Source organism: Balaenoptera musculus, chromosome 3, assembly GCF_009873245.2.
Source record: "Balaenoptera musculus isolate JJ_BM4_2016_0621 chromosome 3, mBalMus1.pri.v3, whole genome shotgun sequence".
Lineage (NCBI taxonomy): Eukaryota > Metazoa > Chordata > Mammalia > Artiodactyla > Balaenopteridae > Balaenoptera > Balaenoptera musculus.
The window spans coordinates 5,329,067-5,346,518 of NC_045787.1; the positions used below are offsets into that span (position 1 = coordinate 5,329,067).

General features: G+C 51.7%; 1 protein-coding gene across 4 annotated transcripts in view; it reads left to right on the forward strand.

The window, feature by feature from the left end:
- TENT4A (terminal nucleotidyltransferase 4A) overlaps positions 1-17,452 on the forward strand; it is a 44,013-nt gene that overhangs the window by 15,465 nt on the left and 11,096 nt on the right. For all 4 annotated transcript variants that reach the window (XM_036846736.1, XM_036846732.1, XM_036846733.1 and 1 more), the window contains exons 2-6: positions 10,527-10,650; positions 11,462-11,508; positions 12,394-12,514; positions 14,726-14,833; positions 15,873-16,001. In XM_036846736.1, coding sequence (XP_036702631.1) covers positions 10,527-10,650; positions 11,462-11,508; positions 12,394-12,514; positions 14,726-14,833; positions 15,873-16,001 — 529 coding nt within the window. The remainder of the gene's footprint in view (positions 1-10,526; positions 10,651-11,461; positions 11,509-12,393; positions 12,515-14,725; positions 14,834-15,872; positions 16,002-17,452) is intronic.

Genomic DNA, 17,452 nt, shown 5'->3' on the forward strand with positions numbered 1-17,452 from the left:
GGAGGGGCGGTCGGTGGGGTGTGGAGGCTCCGGGGAGCGCTTGGAGCAGTGTGAGCAGAGACACACTGTAGAGCTCCGTGCCAGGGAGCTTCACGGCAGGCGTGAGGCCCAGGCTGCTTGTCCAGCCTCTGAGCATCTGTAAAACGGGAGGTGGTGGTGGTTCTCAGGATCGTGCTCGTGAAGTGTGTCCTACGCTGACTGGACAGAGCAGGCAGGTGGTGCGTGTCAGTTACTTATCATCATCATAAGAATACTGGGAGGATAGTATCACTAATGAATTTTAAGTTTCTAAGTCTGAATATAGCCTCAGAATCCTACTCAACACGGCTCTCTGACAGCAGTGCCGTCGATGGGCGCTGGGGCGGTGGGGAAGCCTGTTAGCTGCCCCTGGTGTGGTGTGGCCAGAGAGGGTTGGGGTACTTGAGAGAACACCCCCTTCCTCACAGGTCTCTGGGTTCAGTCATCTACATCTGCAGAGGTTTTTCTGGGGTTGTAGGGTAGCTTTTTCAGGAGCCCTGTCTTTTGGCGGGGGTGTATGCTAAACCAGTGACTTGGGGCGGCACTAGAACCAGAACTTTAGGGGTGAAGGGACCTTTAGCCTTGCTGGACCTTGGAGCTGAGCAGAGTCACACGAGTAGTTCCCTTGGCCCCCAGGATGCCGGGCATGGGCCGAGCCAGAAGGGAAAGCCCACGTGGGTTCGGCCTTAATGTAAAGGCCAAAGGCAGCCAGTCTCAAAGAAGACTTAAGCACAGCGATGTCTGCCCTTTGATCGTTGGAATAAAGTCAGTGTCAGTAAAGCTGACATGATGACACTTTTTCTTGGCTATGATTATAAAAGCAATAAAGTACTTACTGAAGAAACTTGGAAAATACAGAAAGGAAACTACCCATAATTTTCCTGTTGTTAACACTTTCCTGTTCTAAACAGAGCATATGTCTCTCTGTTATTTTTAATGTTACTTTAAATGTGTCACAAATGTGTCATTTTTGTAAGTTTGTTTAAATCTAACTCTAGATAAGTGATCCTTCCTGTCTTAAAAAGCTCTTTTAAACAATTTTTAAAGATGGAATTGATGTATATTATTTCCTAAATAACTGGGGAGAGATGTTTACAACTTTTCACTTTTTGTAAACAGCCCATAGTGCATATTTCTGCATGTTTCTGTATGTTCTGCATGTTCTGTATGTTTCTGAGTGTGGCTTCACAGCCGTGTGGCTTCACAGCCCTGTGGCTGAACGTCAAGATCGAGAGCTGCACAGCTCTGGGTTTGAGTCCTGGTCGTGGAATCTTGGGCCATTTACCATCTGTCTAATGAACAGTTTTCTTAAAATCTGTAAAATGGAGAAAATATTGACTAGTACTTGCCTCAGGGACTATTTGGGAGACTAATGAAAACGCTGGTAATGTGGGTGGTGTTGTGTAATATCTCAGGGCAGTCATCTTTTCAGGCTCTTACGCATACTGCTTCCCAGAAGGTTATCCAGCTCACCTTCACGAGGGTAAGCATCTCTGGAAACTACGACAGAGGATATAGCTGTTTTCATCTCAAAAATGATCCAGCTACTGGAGCTAGTGAGCAAGGCCGGGCCACCCTGCTTTCAGACTTGGCGGTTCCCTCCGAGCACCGTGGCCTGCAGGGGTCTGTGCTGTGGCTGCCCGGCGAGGCCGCGTGGCCGGTGGGCTGAAGCAGTGCACGGGGCCCAGCCAAGCGCCTTCTTGGCACCCCCCTGCCCCAGCGGCCCTCCCGGCTGTGAGCTCCTCCAGATTGGGGGTCCCGGAGTGCACTGTGGGTTCCGTAGGACACCAGTGTTGGGAGGCTGAGGCCCACTGGTCGTTCTTGCCCGTGATGGGTTGAGGACGTGCCACGTGAGTGGGCTGCTTCCCTCTAGGTTGCTCCGGCTGTCCTGGCTCTTGGTGGGTCTGAGCCCTGTCTCTCCTGGGCCGGCCGTGGCCTGGGCCCGGAGCAGCAGGGCTGGGGCCCCAGCCCCCCTCCTGCCTGTCGCTCAGCTCTCAGGCCCTTCCCTGTGCAGCAGCTTCCCTGAGGGCCTCCCTCTCCCGTTAACCTTTTAGAGGCTCTTCAGAGGCTCTCCCGCTAGAGACGGAGCTGTGCACAGGTGGGGGTGGGGCGCTGCGGGAGCGGGGAGGGGCTGAGGTGCAGGCCCCGCGGGCGGGCTGATGGGGGCGCTGGCTCAGCAACAGGAGGGAACGCTCTGGGAACACGCAGGCTTCCTGCTTTGCAGTTTCAGTCGGCTTCCTCACGCTTCTGAGCTTAGATTATAAACAACCTTTGAAGGGCTGATTCAAGACTTTCTAAATAGTGGTACAGACATTAATTGGCCTGTAGCAATTAAAGGTAAATAAAATGATTTATAATTAGCTCATTAACTGTGTCAGGAAATGGGAGTTTTAAAAAGGATCCGTCCATCCCCAAAATAGAAGTGATTCAGTCACTCGCTGCAGGTCTCACTGGTCGCTGCCCAGCAGCCCTTCTTTGCAGCGGGTGGAGAGGCAGCTGCTAACTCGGGACGTCTGGGCCGCCGGGGCGCTCGGACTCTACCGTCTTAGTGTAAATGCATCCACGCGGGCTTGAAAATCTACCGTAAAACTCCAGTAGTGAACTCCAAATACTTTCCCCAAGCCATTGTTTTTGGCAAAAATGCAGACAGTGAACATTGTGGAGCTGAGGGGAGGGAGCTCCAATTTCTGAGAAACCACTGGCTTTTTAAGGCTTTTGAGGGTTTTAAGAAGACTTGGAAGGAGTGGGAGAGGGAGAGAATAAATTAACAGTTGAAGTGAGTTTCTAGTGTTTTCTGTGGCATTTTACATTGTAATCAAAAAGCCTGGTTTTCCACAAGCACTTGGAGTTGAGCAGGTTCCTGGAGGGTGTGGAAGGGAGGAGTGACTCATGGTCAGCAGTAGGGCGGGGCCCTGGGGACAGTGGGCTGGGAAAGTTGGATGAGTTAATACTTGAGAGCACAGCTCTGACTGACAGGATTGGGTGCTGACAGGTCTCGCGACCACATTGGAGGAGGCTGCCTTCATTCATCTGGCTTTTCTGTTCCTTAAAGCAGTGAATGAAATCTGACCTCTGACCGTGGCTTTCCTTAGAAAAAGCTGCGGGGATTTCAGATCTAGGGGAACAGGCAACCCTCTGTGCTTCCCCCTTGCAGACCCGCATCAGTAACTGCTTGGCCTGTGAGCTTTGCCCCTTTTCTGTCCACGCTGTTTTATTTTAAATGTACTTCATCGTCCTCGCTTCTGGCCCCTTGTGTCATTGTGTCTCTCACCTGCTGTGGTGCGTCTGCCTGTCCTCCTTGTTTGCGTACAGAGATGTCACCGTGGAACAACTTGCAGGTTGCGCTGGGCTGGGAATGGGAGAAGGAGCAGCTTTGCGTGGGGCTGGGCACCGAGGCTCCCACGTGAGAAGGCAGGGAAAAACCGGGGGTGGGCGCCACTTCCCCGGGGCCCCCCCTTCAGAAGCAGCCAGCCTTCCCTGGCTTCGGTTCAGATTTAGACAGAGTCGGGAACCCTGCAACCCTGCCAGCCCAACTTCTAAAATCGAAAATCATCCTCCTGAACTGGGTCATCTCTTTTCATGAATAGCTTTGTTAGCTATGAAATTAGATAGTTTGGTTCTCTAACTTAATAATCCATCTTTTGCTCTTTAAAAAAGCTCATTGAGTTGGATTTCATAAATGTTTACAGCAACCAACCATATACCAGCTGCTGAGATAGATACGGAAACATTGCTGATCTTGATAATTTGGGACCAGAAGCAAAAATTAATTTGGGACATGTACTAAAAATTGAAAAGTCAGTCATTACCTTTTGAGTGGGTTTGGCCTCCTACAAGAGAGCAATTGTAAACGAGAAATGTCTTTTTTCATTTTTCAGTGAACTTTATTTTCTAATATCTAGATTAAAAGCATGCTTGTTAATAATGTTCAGAAGTTTGTTTTCCAATAGTTTCATGATGAAAACTAAAATGCACCGAAAACTCTGGTCTCACCATTTTCATCTTTCTTAAAATAGCCAGGAAGGGAATCAGTTCAGGGCTTGCTCCGCTGCGCCGTATCAATTTGAGATTCTTCCAGGTTGACTCTCGGAGTTGCGTGCGGTCTGTGTGGGCCAGTAGCCAAGGCTAGCGTGTCTCCGAATCCACTGCTCGGAGACAAGGCATCAGGCGTGCTGCGGTTTCCTGCCTCCGCTGCCGCAGGGTTCCTCTTGCACACAGACAGCAGACCTTTCCCACCGTGCCCCACCTGATGAGACCACTTAAGAGGCTCGAGCCGCCGCCACACAAAGCCGTCCAGAGCACCGCTCCTTGCGGGCCTTATCCCTTTAGGGCCCACGGTGGCGCGGGCACTCGGGTCCTCAGCTTAGGATGAGGGCTGCGTTGTGCGGAGGTTTCCAGCGTTCGTTCTCGGCCTCGTGGCTGCAAAGTGGGTCCTCTCTGTCGCTCTTGCTGTCCTCTCCCCACAAGACGCCTTGCGGTCAGCTTCTGACTCCCGTATTTCTTTGGATTTGAGGTGCTATTATTTGCAAAAACCCAACCCGTTCAAAGTTGTCTTTTTCTGCGGGGCAGAAATATTGGGTTGGCCAAAACGTTCGTTCGGTTTTAAGTAAAACTAAGAGACGCCTTTTTCATTTTCACCAAGAACTTTATTGAACAACATATTCATTAACTGAACGAACTTTTTGGCCAGCCCAATATAAACTTCATCTAGACAACTTCCTACAGATCAGCCAATCTAAAGAGATGCACCGTTATGGAATGTACCATGAAGAAAGAGAAACATTTAACTTTGCATTGATTTAATGCTCAGCCATTGATGGAGAGATGCATCCCAATCTTAGACATGTTGAAATGTTAAGGAAAAAAGAGTACATTTTCGTGATGATGAAAGAATCGTCTTGCTCAATTCCACAGTTACATCAGTTACTTTGGAAAATGCTCTAATCAGTCACCATTGTTACTAACATCTTGTCAGGCTCTTAAATCCTAGTTTCGTAAATGAAGCAGTGAGTATGTGTTTAAATTATATCAAGAACTCTAATGCTTAGTTTTGACAGACAAGGCTCTTATTTGTCCACATTTAGCCCTAAGATTCTAAAACGTTTACTTAGAGAACCTTTGAGAGCCCCCGGACCAGGGCGTGTTTTTATCCCTTGTCTCCCGTCGGAAGGCGCGTGGGCAGGGTGCACTCTCCCTGTGTCCCCTGGGGGAGCCGCCCCTCATTCCTGGACGGTGGCGTCTCGCGGGATGGAAGGAGTGAGGATCCCAGAGAGGGCATGTGGTCCTGGGCCCGCCTGCTCTGCCTGTGCTGAGCGTCGCGTCGCTCAGCCGTCGGGGTGGAGCCCAGGGAGCTGCAGCCTCCAGCCCCACGTGGCTCTTGGGACTGAATGAAGTAAAGCTACAACCTGAGGCCCTCAGTCGCAGCAGCCATGCCTCAGGTGCCCGGTAGCCACTTGCAGAACGGTGTGTGCTCACAGGAGTCCTGTCCGCAGCCTGTGCTGGGGGACGGCTGGGCCCCTCCCACCTTGCCCTCGGCGGGCAGCATCGCTAGCCTGTGCCACCCCACTCCGCATGGATTTTAGGGCCTGGCAGAGGTGCTGGCACCAGTAAACCGAGGGACTTGGAAACCTCGCTGCTGGTTAGGGGCGGGATGGGAAGAGTGGCGTCAGGGCTTAGACGCCTGACCGACTTGATGTTCTTTTTTCTTTAAATTAAGCGATCAACATTCCTAATTAAAATTAGGAAATGAATACAAGCAAAAAGAATAAAAAAATTACAAGTAATCTTGTCATCTAGAAGTACAGTTGACTTTTTTTGTGTTGTATTTAATGTTTTGTTGTTTCCAACTGTTAAGTATAATCAGTGGTGTAATGAGTATCCTCTCGGGCAGTTGTTTTCCCTCTAAAATGTATCATTTTTTTTCCTTTTCCCTTTTAAATTTATACATATGATGAGTACATTCTTGTAAAAACCCAAAATCCCAGCAGCGCCCGAGTGTAGAGTAGGAGGTGGCCGCTCTCTCACCAGCTCATCCGTCACCCGCCGCCCTGGCACACGGGCCTCTTAGACCTACTCCTGAGTTAGGTGCACGCGGGGCGTGTCTGTCACCTCTCTGTCACGGAGCCTCCCCTTGCTCTTCTCAGTGGGCGGACGGCGCCCCGTCCTGACCCACGGCCCTGCTGCGAGCGTGTATGTGTGGGTCTGGAGCCCAGGTGTCCAGGCGTGGGGTTCCGGGCTCAGCGAGGGATGCCTTTCTTTAGCCTTGAGGTGCGTCGTCAGCTGATCCCAGAGCGTGAGGTCCAGTCCGAGAGAGGCCTGGTCTTTCTGAACAAGTCCTTCCTGCTTCTGACATGTGCACTTGACATTTGCTTTCTAATTTGTTTACACTCTGCATGATTCTTGTTAGAATTTCTTGGTAATTATTTGACCCTCTCAGTCTTTGCGTTGTGATTGTCATTTTTGTGTTGGAGTCTGGAAAGGCCTCCTTCAAGTTCGAGATAGCTGATGGTTCCCCTTGCTTTTTTCCCCTGACTTCTTCTATTTGATGTTTTCATTTAGTAATTTAACTCTGCATCTGTGTTATGTTTTCAAATGTAGAACAAGGCAGGAATCTAACTTCATTGTTTTTCCGCTACTGTGTCAGGATTAGGTTTGGCTACAAAGAGCGAAAGTAACAGAGTGATGGTGGCCTGATCCCAGGGGACCAGCCCACCTTCTCCCTCTGCTGCCTTTCTCAGCCTTGCGGGGATCATGGAGGCCGGCTGCAGGCCAACTCGCTGGGACTAGGGAAGGGGAAGGGGAAGGGGAAAGGGCTGTGGGAGCTCTCCCCTTAGGAAACTCTCCGAGAAGGTCTCCCCAGGGCCTTCTGCTGGGGCCTGCGGTCACCTGCATCTGCAGGAGCAGATGGTCCCTGGCCTCTTAAGTGGCCTGGGCCCTCCAGGTGATCGTCGTTCCTGCTGGTTTTGAGATACCACCTCTCTGACCCATGATAGAGGAATTTTTCCGTGATGGTCACAGCATAGAAATTTCCTTGGAAGATTTGGAGACTGAAAGCTAGTGGGCTGACGTGAGTTCTAGGAGATGCGGTGACTAAATTGTGAGCCATGGAGGAGACTTGGGTGTGGTTTTATGTAGATGTCTTGTCAGCTGTGAGATTCCTGACGTTCTGATATGTGAGAAGAGTAACTGTCCTCGTTTTCAAGTAGAAAAGATCAAAACTTTTGTGACATAATTCAGCAAAGCACTTTGGAGAACCGAATGCGTGTGTATGTTCAGTGTCGGAAGCAGTGGCTGCACACGTGGTCGCTGGCACTTAGTGTGAAAGTGTGTTGTCCTGACCATCATAGGTCATTCCTTAAAGTGATGAAACTACTTGTAATGTGGTACTGAATAAATAATCCCAGCTCTTTTATTTAGCACTGTTTACATTTTTTTAAAAGGACAGTTGACCATTTAAGTCATTTCTGCTAACAAATCAAGTTATCCGGTACAGGGGTAAACTATTTCTTGGATGTTGATTTTTGATGACATTGTACAGGGAAGGTAGATCTTAAGTGACAAAGTCATAAGCAAAAAATGCATTTTATCAAAACTTGATTCATCCCTCACATATTGGTTGAATGCTCACCACGAGCGAGCGCTGTTGGGGCGCTGAGATCAGGCCTTTGCTCCCGGAGGTCACCTTCCCCAGACAGAGCCAGGCTGCGGGCGGTCACCAGCCGGGCGGAGGGCGGGGCGCTGCTTCTCCCGCCTGCAGGCTCTGTTGGGCTGCCCTGGCCCACAGCTGCACTGCCTGCCCCACCCCTCCCAGCCCTCGTGCTTCCCCTCTCCCCTCAGCGTTCCTGCCACCAAGAGCCTGAGCCGGAGGCAGCTGCAGGGCCCTCTGAATCTGCCCGGGCCTCACGATGGTTGTTAGACCGTCTCGTGCCTTTCTGCTGCACCGATGGTGCACCACCCTCCAGAGCCACGCGGTCCTCAGGCGGCCCCAGCGGTCACGCAGTGCCTCGCCGGTCCCTGCTTGCCTCGAGGAAGAGCCTGCAGGGGCTGGGCCAGAGCCGCGCTGTCCAGCCAGGCCGCAGCAGGATCCCTTCCGTTCCCAGAAGGCAAAGCAAAAATCCTCTTCCTAATATTCGTTACAGCCGTTGCCAATTTTTAGATGCAGTTTAATACAAATTTCAGGTAGGTGTTTCGTTAGTGTCTCTTGCCGCCGGAACCCAGCGCTGAAACCAGGAGGCGTGTGCTCCGCTGGCGCTCCGCTCTGGGACGTGGGCACGCCTCGGCCTCGTTACTCATCTCTCCTGGATCGGGCGAGGGGGCGTGCTTGCCGGTCACGGGGAAGGGGCGCCCTGCTCTGTGACAGGCACGTCAGCAGGCACCTGACGACGGACACTGTCACCCTGGGTGGTGTCTGTGCCTCCCGGGCCTGGGGACGGGCCTCCTGGGAAGCTGACGGGCGACTTTGCGTGTTGCTCCTTCACATGTGACAGTTCTCGCCACCCTGCAGGCACAGCCTGGCAGTGACATTTTGGCAAATCGGAATGGCCTGTTTCCTAGATGCTTTAACGTGTTACATTTGTGGGGTGTGGGTAGGATTTTGCCACGCCAGGTTTGCTGTTCTTCTTCTGTGTCTCTGGGCCAGTTGCTTAGGTGCTCTAGAGCCATATCCTTATTTGACGTCTCTGTACTTCTCTACTCCTGGTGTTATCAGAACAGCGCTGAGCTGCAGGAGAGCGTGTGCTCTCAGTGCTTTGATGGACTGACTGCTCAGCGAGGTGACGGCTGGTCCAGTGGCACGTGCTGTTGTCCTGAGGAGCCCTGTGCTGTCTCCTGACAGCGTTACTGTCACTTGTTAACAGGGGGAGGTCCCCGGTGTGGTCACTAACCTGACACATCTGGTCCTGCTGACGACATTGCCGAGCGCTGGGAACCATGGGCCACCCCGCTGATGTGACGTGCCTGCTGAGCTGCTGGAAGAGATGCGGTTAAAGGCTTAGGATGTAGTTGGCTCTGGGTGGTTGTTGAGATGTTAGAAGCTGTACCTGATAAATCGTGGAGTTGGGTAGATATTTTGGAAAAATTACTGCATTTTAATGTTGCATGACTCTCTGCCTTTTTGGGTTTACTAAAAATGGGACTCGTGGCTGAATCAGCAGCATGCTTGGGGTGAAGTTTTGCATGATTTAAAAAAAAAAAATTAAACGTGATAACGTCAGGACTCCAATCAGTGATGGCCTCACTGACCTTGCAGATGCACCGTGAACAAGCGTGTCGAGCGTGTATTTCCTGTGTGTGTCCCGTGTGTGCTGTCAGTGGCTTCTAAACTGAGCGTCAGGATGGTCACTTCAGTGAGTAGTGGGGGCGGCAGTCCTGAGGGTGAGAGAGTGAGGCTGGCCTTAAGCAAGAGCCGAGGGAAGGTGAGATGTTAGACGTCCTGCCCTGACCTTTGTCGCTTGGCACTGGAAGGTCTTGTTAAGTCTTGTCTGCTGTCGGGTGGACTGTCTTGCTAGCTGTTGAGCTAACGTGATAGTATTGTTGAACAAATTTCATTTTGTCTTCTCTTTTCCTAGCTAATAATCAAACCTAGAATGGAAGCAGCTAGATTTGACTTGACGTAATTCCTAGGATCGGGTTACTTGCTTGCCGGTCTTTAAATCCCTAAAAGTACCTGAGGGTGACCTGTCCTTCCTTCCTGGGTCTGCGGCCCAGATCCTTGGCTGAGACTTGGCTCCCGTTGCCACCGCCGGGGACTGGCGGGGACGTGAGGTTTGGGGCAGGGCTGTGAGGCGGCTTTCGGCGCCCGCTCTTTCTCCTGAAACCACTGCTTTCTAGACCTTTGTTAGGAAAGACCGAGAGGGAGAGAGGGCCGACTGACTCGTGTCCCGCACACCTTGGTGCTGGCCTCCTGGCGGGAGTCTTGAGGGGGGGCGCTCCAGTGCTGAGTTGAGTGGGGCTTTCTGCCCGAGAGACGTGGTCGTGGGCCCTGCGCGTGCTGGGTCTAGGGTGTTGTCCGCTGGTGGGCCGGGCAGACCTGGCTGTTGAGACTTGGGGCCGCCAGGCTGCCGAGGACACGTGTCTTCCTGGCCTGTCTCAGACCCTTTCGTGAGGGTGCCCGTGGGCGCAGAGCACAGCCCGGACAGGGTGAGAAGCCCGCTGGGTTTCCCTGCGCTGCCTCAGTTGGGGTCACCCTCCGTCTTTCACGGATGGAGTTCTCTCAGTTCGTTCATGTAAAGTCCCTGAAATGTTTCTTTTGAATAAGCCTTTAAATGCCAGTTGAAAGTTTTGATATTTATATCAACAAAATTCGCTCGTGTTACTCTGTGGTGCTGAACCGTACGGTGGAATTTCATCCACCACAGAGTGCTCATTTCATTATATACTTTCAGAGGAAACAAGAAACTGGATTTTAAGTGGCCAGAAATATATTTTAGTGTCATGCTGATCTAATAGCAGAATGAGAAGTGTGGTTAAGTTTAATTGTAACTCTAGTGTGTTTCTCTTTTGTCCGCTAGACTTCATGAGGAAATAATTGACTTTTATAACTTCATGTCCCCTTGTCCTGAAGAAGCAGCCATGAGAAGAGAGGTGGTGAAAAGGATCGAAACTGTGGTTAAAGATCTTTGGCCGACGGCTGATGTGGGTATACCCTTTGCACTTCTGTGTCGCTACAAGTTCATGTCAGCACCCTGTGGCCGCCTGTGTCTGTGGGTCTGTGCAGACGTGGCGGAGGCCACGCTTCCAGGTTCCAGGGGGTCCCGAGATGGGTGGCCGCCCTTACCGAGGAGCTGGTTAGAGACGCACGCGCCCTGCCCCTGCCCAGTCAGAAACGCTGGGCCTTCCCGGGTGGGATCTCTGCCGAGCTTGGGTGGCTCTGACACCTTCAAGTGTGAGGGCCATTGGCCCGAGGGAATTCCTTTTTGGAACAGTGTGGTTATTTTTCCTGGTTTAAGTTCACCTTAAGATTAGAAGCTTTACCTCTTCCCTGCATCACCCATCGCAGCGTGTGTTCCGTTTTGTGAAACTACACACCACTGTTCCAGAGAGTGAACACGTGTGCGTTGAGATGCGGTCCGTGGGCACTTGGAGCGCGGGGCAGCGGGAGACGGCCCTCGGGCCGGCCCCGGGCTTCCCCTCCTGTGCATAGTGACACACGGGGCACTTTCGGCTCTGCACTTTGGTGCCCTGGGACAGAGCCCTGCCCTGCGCCTTCCGCGGGCTTGAAACCGGCTCTCAACAGGCCCCGGCTTTGAGGGCTGTGGGCGAGGCCAGGAACTGTTACGCCCTTTAGTGCTGAGTTGTTAAAAGACTCCTTTCTGGGGCTGGCGTTTACCTTACAGACCGAGAGGAGTTTGTCTGACCGCTGGGCCCTGGCGGCAGCGCGGCGGGAGAAGGGGCGGGGCGGGGCTGTCCGCATGGCCGCGTCTCAGGCGCTCGCTCTCTGTTGCAGGTGCAGATATTTGGCAGCTTCAGCACGGGCCTCTATCTTCCCACCAGGTGAGGCCCAGCTGCGCCACTGCGCGCGCGGAGGACCAGGGTTGGGTCTGCATAGCGGGCGTGGGGGGTGTCTGCACGTGTGTTAAGGCTAAAGTAGGTTCCCTGCATTCAAAGCTAAGGCTAGAGACGCGAGCGAAAGGAAGAGACAGTGGAGCCCGGAGGGGAAATTGCAGGAAATAAAAATTTAATGACCGTTTTGATAATTGACTGCTTTGCATTCTTCCTCTTGCACTTAATGTGGTGGGATACTGAGCACTGGCTCCTAGGAGCCGGAGGAAGTGAGAGCCGTGGGAGCAAGTGCAATAGAAGACGGTCTGAGACTTTTGGATTTGTTTTTGAAAGATTCATCTTATGTTTTAGTGAAGGTTCAAGCAAACTTCTACTTGAACCGTATTTTGTAGGGATTTTTATGGGATAGAAAAACGTCAAAGAAGTTTGCATTCTAAAGCCGTTCTCCAGTGTACCCTCCTCAAGGACTCTTCAGTATGTTAGTTTTATGTGGATCATTTTATTAAAAGCGTATATTCTCCCAAGCCACTGTTAACGCTTGGAGACTAAAGAGGCCACAGTCTCAGGGTTTGGGTTGGCGTTGGCAGGGCCAGCGGGGGACTGGACAGATTCGAGGTGTCCAGGAGCCCGGGCCAGCGCAGCCGTGAGGGCCTCGGTTGCCTCGGGGTGCGGGACACTCGGTCAGCGTTTGCTTTCCACCTCTGTTATGAGTGGCTCGTAAGCTGCCCTCTCTCACCGAGCGGGGGGGCCTTCACGGCACTCCGTCTGCCTCTCGGAGGACCTGCGGGCCTGTGCCGGGGGCGCTGGTTGGCTCGGCCGCGTGCGCCGCCGTGTGGGGAGGCGAGCAGGGCTCACACTCGCTTTTCTCCCACCCAGCGACATCGACTTAGTGGTCTTTGGAAAATGGGAGCGCCCTCCGCTGCAGCTGTTGGAGCAGGCCCTGCGGAAACACAGCGTGGCCGAGCCGGGATCCATCAAGGTCCTCGACAAGGCGACGGTAAGTGCGGGCGTGGGCCGCGTCCCGGGCCGTGCAGGGCTCTGCACGCCCGCAGGCGGCCTGCGTCCCACGGGGTCAGCGGAGGTGGACAGCGGTTTCTGGCTGCGCGTTTGAAGGCTTCCCTGCTTGTAGTGTAAACGCGCTTGTATTTTTTTTGTGGCTAGGAGTTCAAGCTGAGAATGTTTAGATACCATCTGAGGTACGAGCTGTGAGAGCGCCAAACTGTTCCTGCTCTAAAGTGTACGATGGGGTCGTCTCTCGTGAGGCCGCGTAGGGAAAGGATGTTAATACCCGAAACGAGACACATCCAGAGGCTGCCTTTTGTGGAGAATGTAGCAGAGTGATTAGACTGTGGCATTTATTACGTAGAAAAAGATTACCATTTGCCAAGTTATACTTCAGAGAGAGAAACTTGCCTGTCCTTTCATCGTTCCAAAACTGTACCTGTGTGAAAACTGTGCTTCTCTCGGGAGAAGATGGAAGATGAGGCGGCTTTGGATGCGCGGGCCCAGGTTCACCCTAGTCCAGGGCTGCCGGCGGCTCAGGAGCCCGGGGTTACCTGCCTGTGGGTGCTGGTTATCGGAGCCTCAGCTCTGCCCTTTTGTGGCTCTGCCGTTTGTCCGTCGCGTTGGCCCCTCGAGAGTGCACGGTGGGTGGCCGGTGGTCTCTGACCGGGTGTCCTTGTTGAGGTGTAGAGCAGCTCAGGAGGCTCAGCCTGATTGTCCTGGGTTCCAGAACTTTCTGGAGGACAGACCATACGCTGAGTAGATGCTGCAGGAGCCGCGTGGTCAGGTGGCCCCATTGCTGTCACACGCCTCCTCAGCTGCTGGAGGCCCGTCGTAGGCCGAGGGGCGGGGTCCACGTGCTCTCCTCCACGAGTGTCAGCTGTTGCCAGGCAGCCCTCTCTGCTGGGCAGCCTCGCCGGCATCTCATCACGGGCTCTGAGCCCAGCGCGAGAGCTGTGTTTAAGGTGAAAAGTGGTCTGTTTTGAACAACCACCAGAACATAAGTATTGCAGTGTTACTACCAATCTCCAGAATCTGGGGCTTCAACACATGAGCAAGGGAGAGAGAGAGAGTGTGTGTGTGTGTGTAGGGCAGGAGGGTGCCGGGAGTGATTTGGGGAGAAAAGTCAGTGCATACAGAAGAGGCTTCCTAGCTGTGTCCAGAGGTGCTGGGGAAGATGCTTGCCCCTGAGGAGTTTACCACGTCCGGGAGGCGTGGGCCCTTGACCATGGGCTCCTAAGGCTGAAGCAGTTTTGATCGGTTCTTTGGGAAAGTGTTTTGTTTCCTCTGCCTTCTTAGACCTCGCCCTGCCTGGTGGTGGAGGTGATCTCCAGGAGAGACTGTCACCACCTGCTGGCCTGTCCCTCTCACACATGTCCTGGGCAGTCGGCCCCCAGGTGTGTATGTTTTAGAGCCCAGAGCAGGTGTGGACTTCCAGACATTTTAAACCTTTCGTGAGACCCCGATTGTTTTGGCGGAGGGAATGTCCTTTTTTATGCCTTAGAGGTTGCCTTTTTTTCTGGAAGAACACAGTTTTGTGTGGGGCAGGTGTGGTCTGAATGGTTGCTTGGGCAGCTTTTATGAGGCCGGTTTTGAGTGCCTTTTGGTGATGATTCTTGTTACTGAGAGTATTTCCAGAATAGCCTTTTATTTGATTTTCAGGGGAAAAAAATTTAAGTTAAATTGTCTTAAAGAGTGAAAACCCACAGTAGAGTTGTTTGGAAAAACAATATCAGTACAAAATATAATTTAAAAAACGGCATTGAAGTTACTTTGAATGCTTTTAGAAATTCTAGCAAATGTGATTTGGGGACCAAAAGCTCCTGCCATCCCCAGGCCCTCATGGTGGGACAGGGCCTCGGCTGGCTTCCCCTCGTGGTAGGCAGGCTTGTGGAGCACAGGCCCTGCAGAGAGCAGGTGGTTGGTGCTCGGTCACCAGCGAGGCGCCGGGTCAGGCTGGCAGGGCCGGGCGGAGATGAGCTGTTGTCGGATGGGGGGTGGCCTCGGGGGCTCCTGGCGTTGATGCTGGGGAAGTCCCTTTTCTTCTCATCTTTACAATCCGGGGTTCATGATCTCTAAGCCCCTTTTGTGTATAAGGAGAAGAACCCTCTGTACAACTTGCGAAACATCTGATGCCTGACCGTGGAAAACGTTGCCTATTAAAGCACAATTTTCTGTTTTCTAAAGCACAATTAAATCTTTGCAGGTACCGATAATAAAACTCACAGACCAGGAGACGGAAGTTAAAGTCGACATCAGCTTTAACATGGAGACTGGGGTCCGGGCAGCAGAGTTCATCAAGAATTACATGAAGGTGCTGTCTCAGCAAGTTAGCACAGTGAAAATAAGGGGGTGGTAATCTTTAATGAGAAAGACTGTAACAGTTGAATTTATCCTACAGTACTATTTCTAGAGACACTTTGAAACTACAGAGCTGTTTTGCAGATTTGCCTTCCTTGGCTAACCATTTCATACACTCGAGCATTATTTTAGAGCACTTTGTTGAAATATTCTTTCTAGTTATTACAAAATGACCATCCCTGTAGCTCAGCGTGCCTGATTGGAAGTTGAGTACATCATAGTGGAGTGTATGTAGATGCGCTTACTTTGGGTGGTCTCAGTGCCTAAGGATGGGACGCCTTCACTGGACTCTGACCAGGTGTGTGGTCCAGTTAAGTGGAGAGTCCTTCCCTCCTGTTGTCGCGGAGGTGGCGAGGCGACCCCAGCACCATCATCTGGACCCTGCCTCTGCCCACGGTTTTGGGACCGTGCGCCTCCAGAGCTCCCCTTCCCTCTGCACCATCAGGCTTGTCTGAAGGGCCATTCCTACCCCAGCAGAGCAGGAAAAGCAGCAGAAGCTTCCACCTCCCTCCACCCCCTTCTCAGCCCTTCTGCCCTCCACCCTTCGCCCTGCGTTTGGCGATGTTGCCTTCTGCTGGCCTCCTGCTGCCCCCCTTGCTCCTCTCACGGGTGCTTCTGAGTGCTGGCGTTTGCACACTGCTGCACAGCCAGTGAGCCCTGAGAGCCCTGCGCTGGGCACCGGCGAGCGGGGAGACACTGGGAGGAAATGCTCATTCACTCCCCAGCCCCACTGGGCTTGGGGTCTCCATGCAGGCTCCCCACCTCATCCCTGCTGAACTGTAACCTGGGGAGGGGCCCCCCAGCGGGGCCCTGACGAGCCCCTCATGTGATTAATTCTCAGGCCCCTACGGTGTGAGGATGATTGGCCTTGAGCCTTCCGAGGGGCAAGAGGATAAAGTGAGCTTCCTGTCTGCCATGTGGAATTTGTTGTGTGAGAAGTCTTCCAAGCCCTAGAATCTAACCAGATGATGTTTTTCTTTTGGAATTTACAGAAATATTCATTGCTGCCTTACTTAATTTTAGTACTGAAACAGTTCCTCCTGCAGAGGGACCTGAATGAAGTTTTTACAGGTGGAATTAGCTCATACAGCCTAATTTTAATGGCCATCAGCTTTCTACAGGTGAGTGTGCTTTCTCTCGAGAACCCTTGACCCTGAGGCTTCCGTGGGAGTATCCTTCCTTGACGTTCTTACCGGTTGCTTCACGGGTTCCAGCTCCTTGCTGTCCCTTCAGTATTCTGTTTTGGTGTGGTAGAAACTGACTTCTAATCTTCATAATAAACTCTGTTTTGATCAGTACTTTTTCCTTTGCTCCTTCATAGCTTATTTTTGTATCCGATTTAACTGTTGGAGGGAGGGCTTAACTCGTTCTGTCAATCGGGTGTATATTGATCTATCCTTGAAGAAACACTCTTTATATTTAGAAAAATTTCATGCCTTGACGGACAGTGAAAAACTGTTTTTCTCGGTTCTTGACTGTGATTTATACTGCAAAATTTGTCTCAGAAAAAAAGTTGGCTACCACAGAAAGTAAAAAAATACTGAAGAGGGCTTTTTTTCCTGAGTGATGAAAAATCAGTATTTTGTCTTTAATTATCTGTTGCCCTTATTTTGTTGAGTACCATGGAAGAATCAATCAAGAGAGAACCTCCCTAAGTATTAAATGCTGTGATGCAGTGATAAACTATACTTATACTACTTTTTAGACATATATTCTCTAAGTTAACAGAGACATGAATTGCCCCGTTTACATTTACTGGAATGAAGGACTGCGCCTGTGTTCTAGCTGCACGGCACCGTCCTCCATGTTTACCAGCAGGTTTGCATTTGTGGTTTTATGTCCAGAATTTGGTCATTTTTCTCAGTGTCATTAGTACAGATGACAGTTGGATTGCTGGTCACAGCGCATGTTGATTTTTTCCACCATGTTGATTTCACCATGTTGATTTCACCATGTTGATTTCCTTGGCGTGTTTTTGCAGAGGTGCTGTAAGAACGGTGAAAATGGAGTTCCGCGCCTGTTTTCTTACCGTTCTAATGACACTGCCTTGGCCTCCCCTTTCACCTCGGAGATGCTGCCCTTGTAGCCGTTCTTCCTGAGTTTTCGGACATTATTTTGAACAGAGCACAACCTTGTGTGCTTAATTTATCTCCTCCCTTTTTCCTGATTGGAACTATTCCAGTAGCCTTGTAACGGACCACTGCCCACTTTCGTGGTGCTGGGCTCCCCGTCTGATGTGACCACAGAGGCCACACCCGGCCGGGGCGGGGTTGCTCCTGTCCCCTGCCCATCCCTCGGTGCCTTGCCCGCCCTGCCTCAAAGCCGTGACTGCTGTAGCGTCTGTGTTCATTTCACGGCTCATTGAGGTCAGGAGGCCCAGCCTTGCCCCGGGTGGGCTCTCAGCTGGATGATTTTTGACTAAGGCCAGGAAAATAAGGAAGGGAGAGGTAAGGCAAAAGTAAGAATGCAGCAATGTGCCTTTGTAAGGTCTTCCGAACCCTGAAAACACCTGCAGGCTTTAGAAACCGTATTTCCTTGCAGAGGCCCTGTGTTATAAACATTTTCAGCCCTT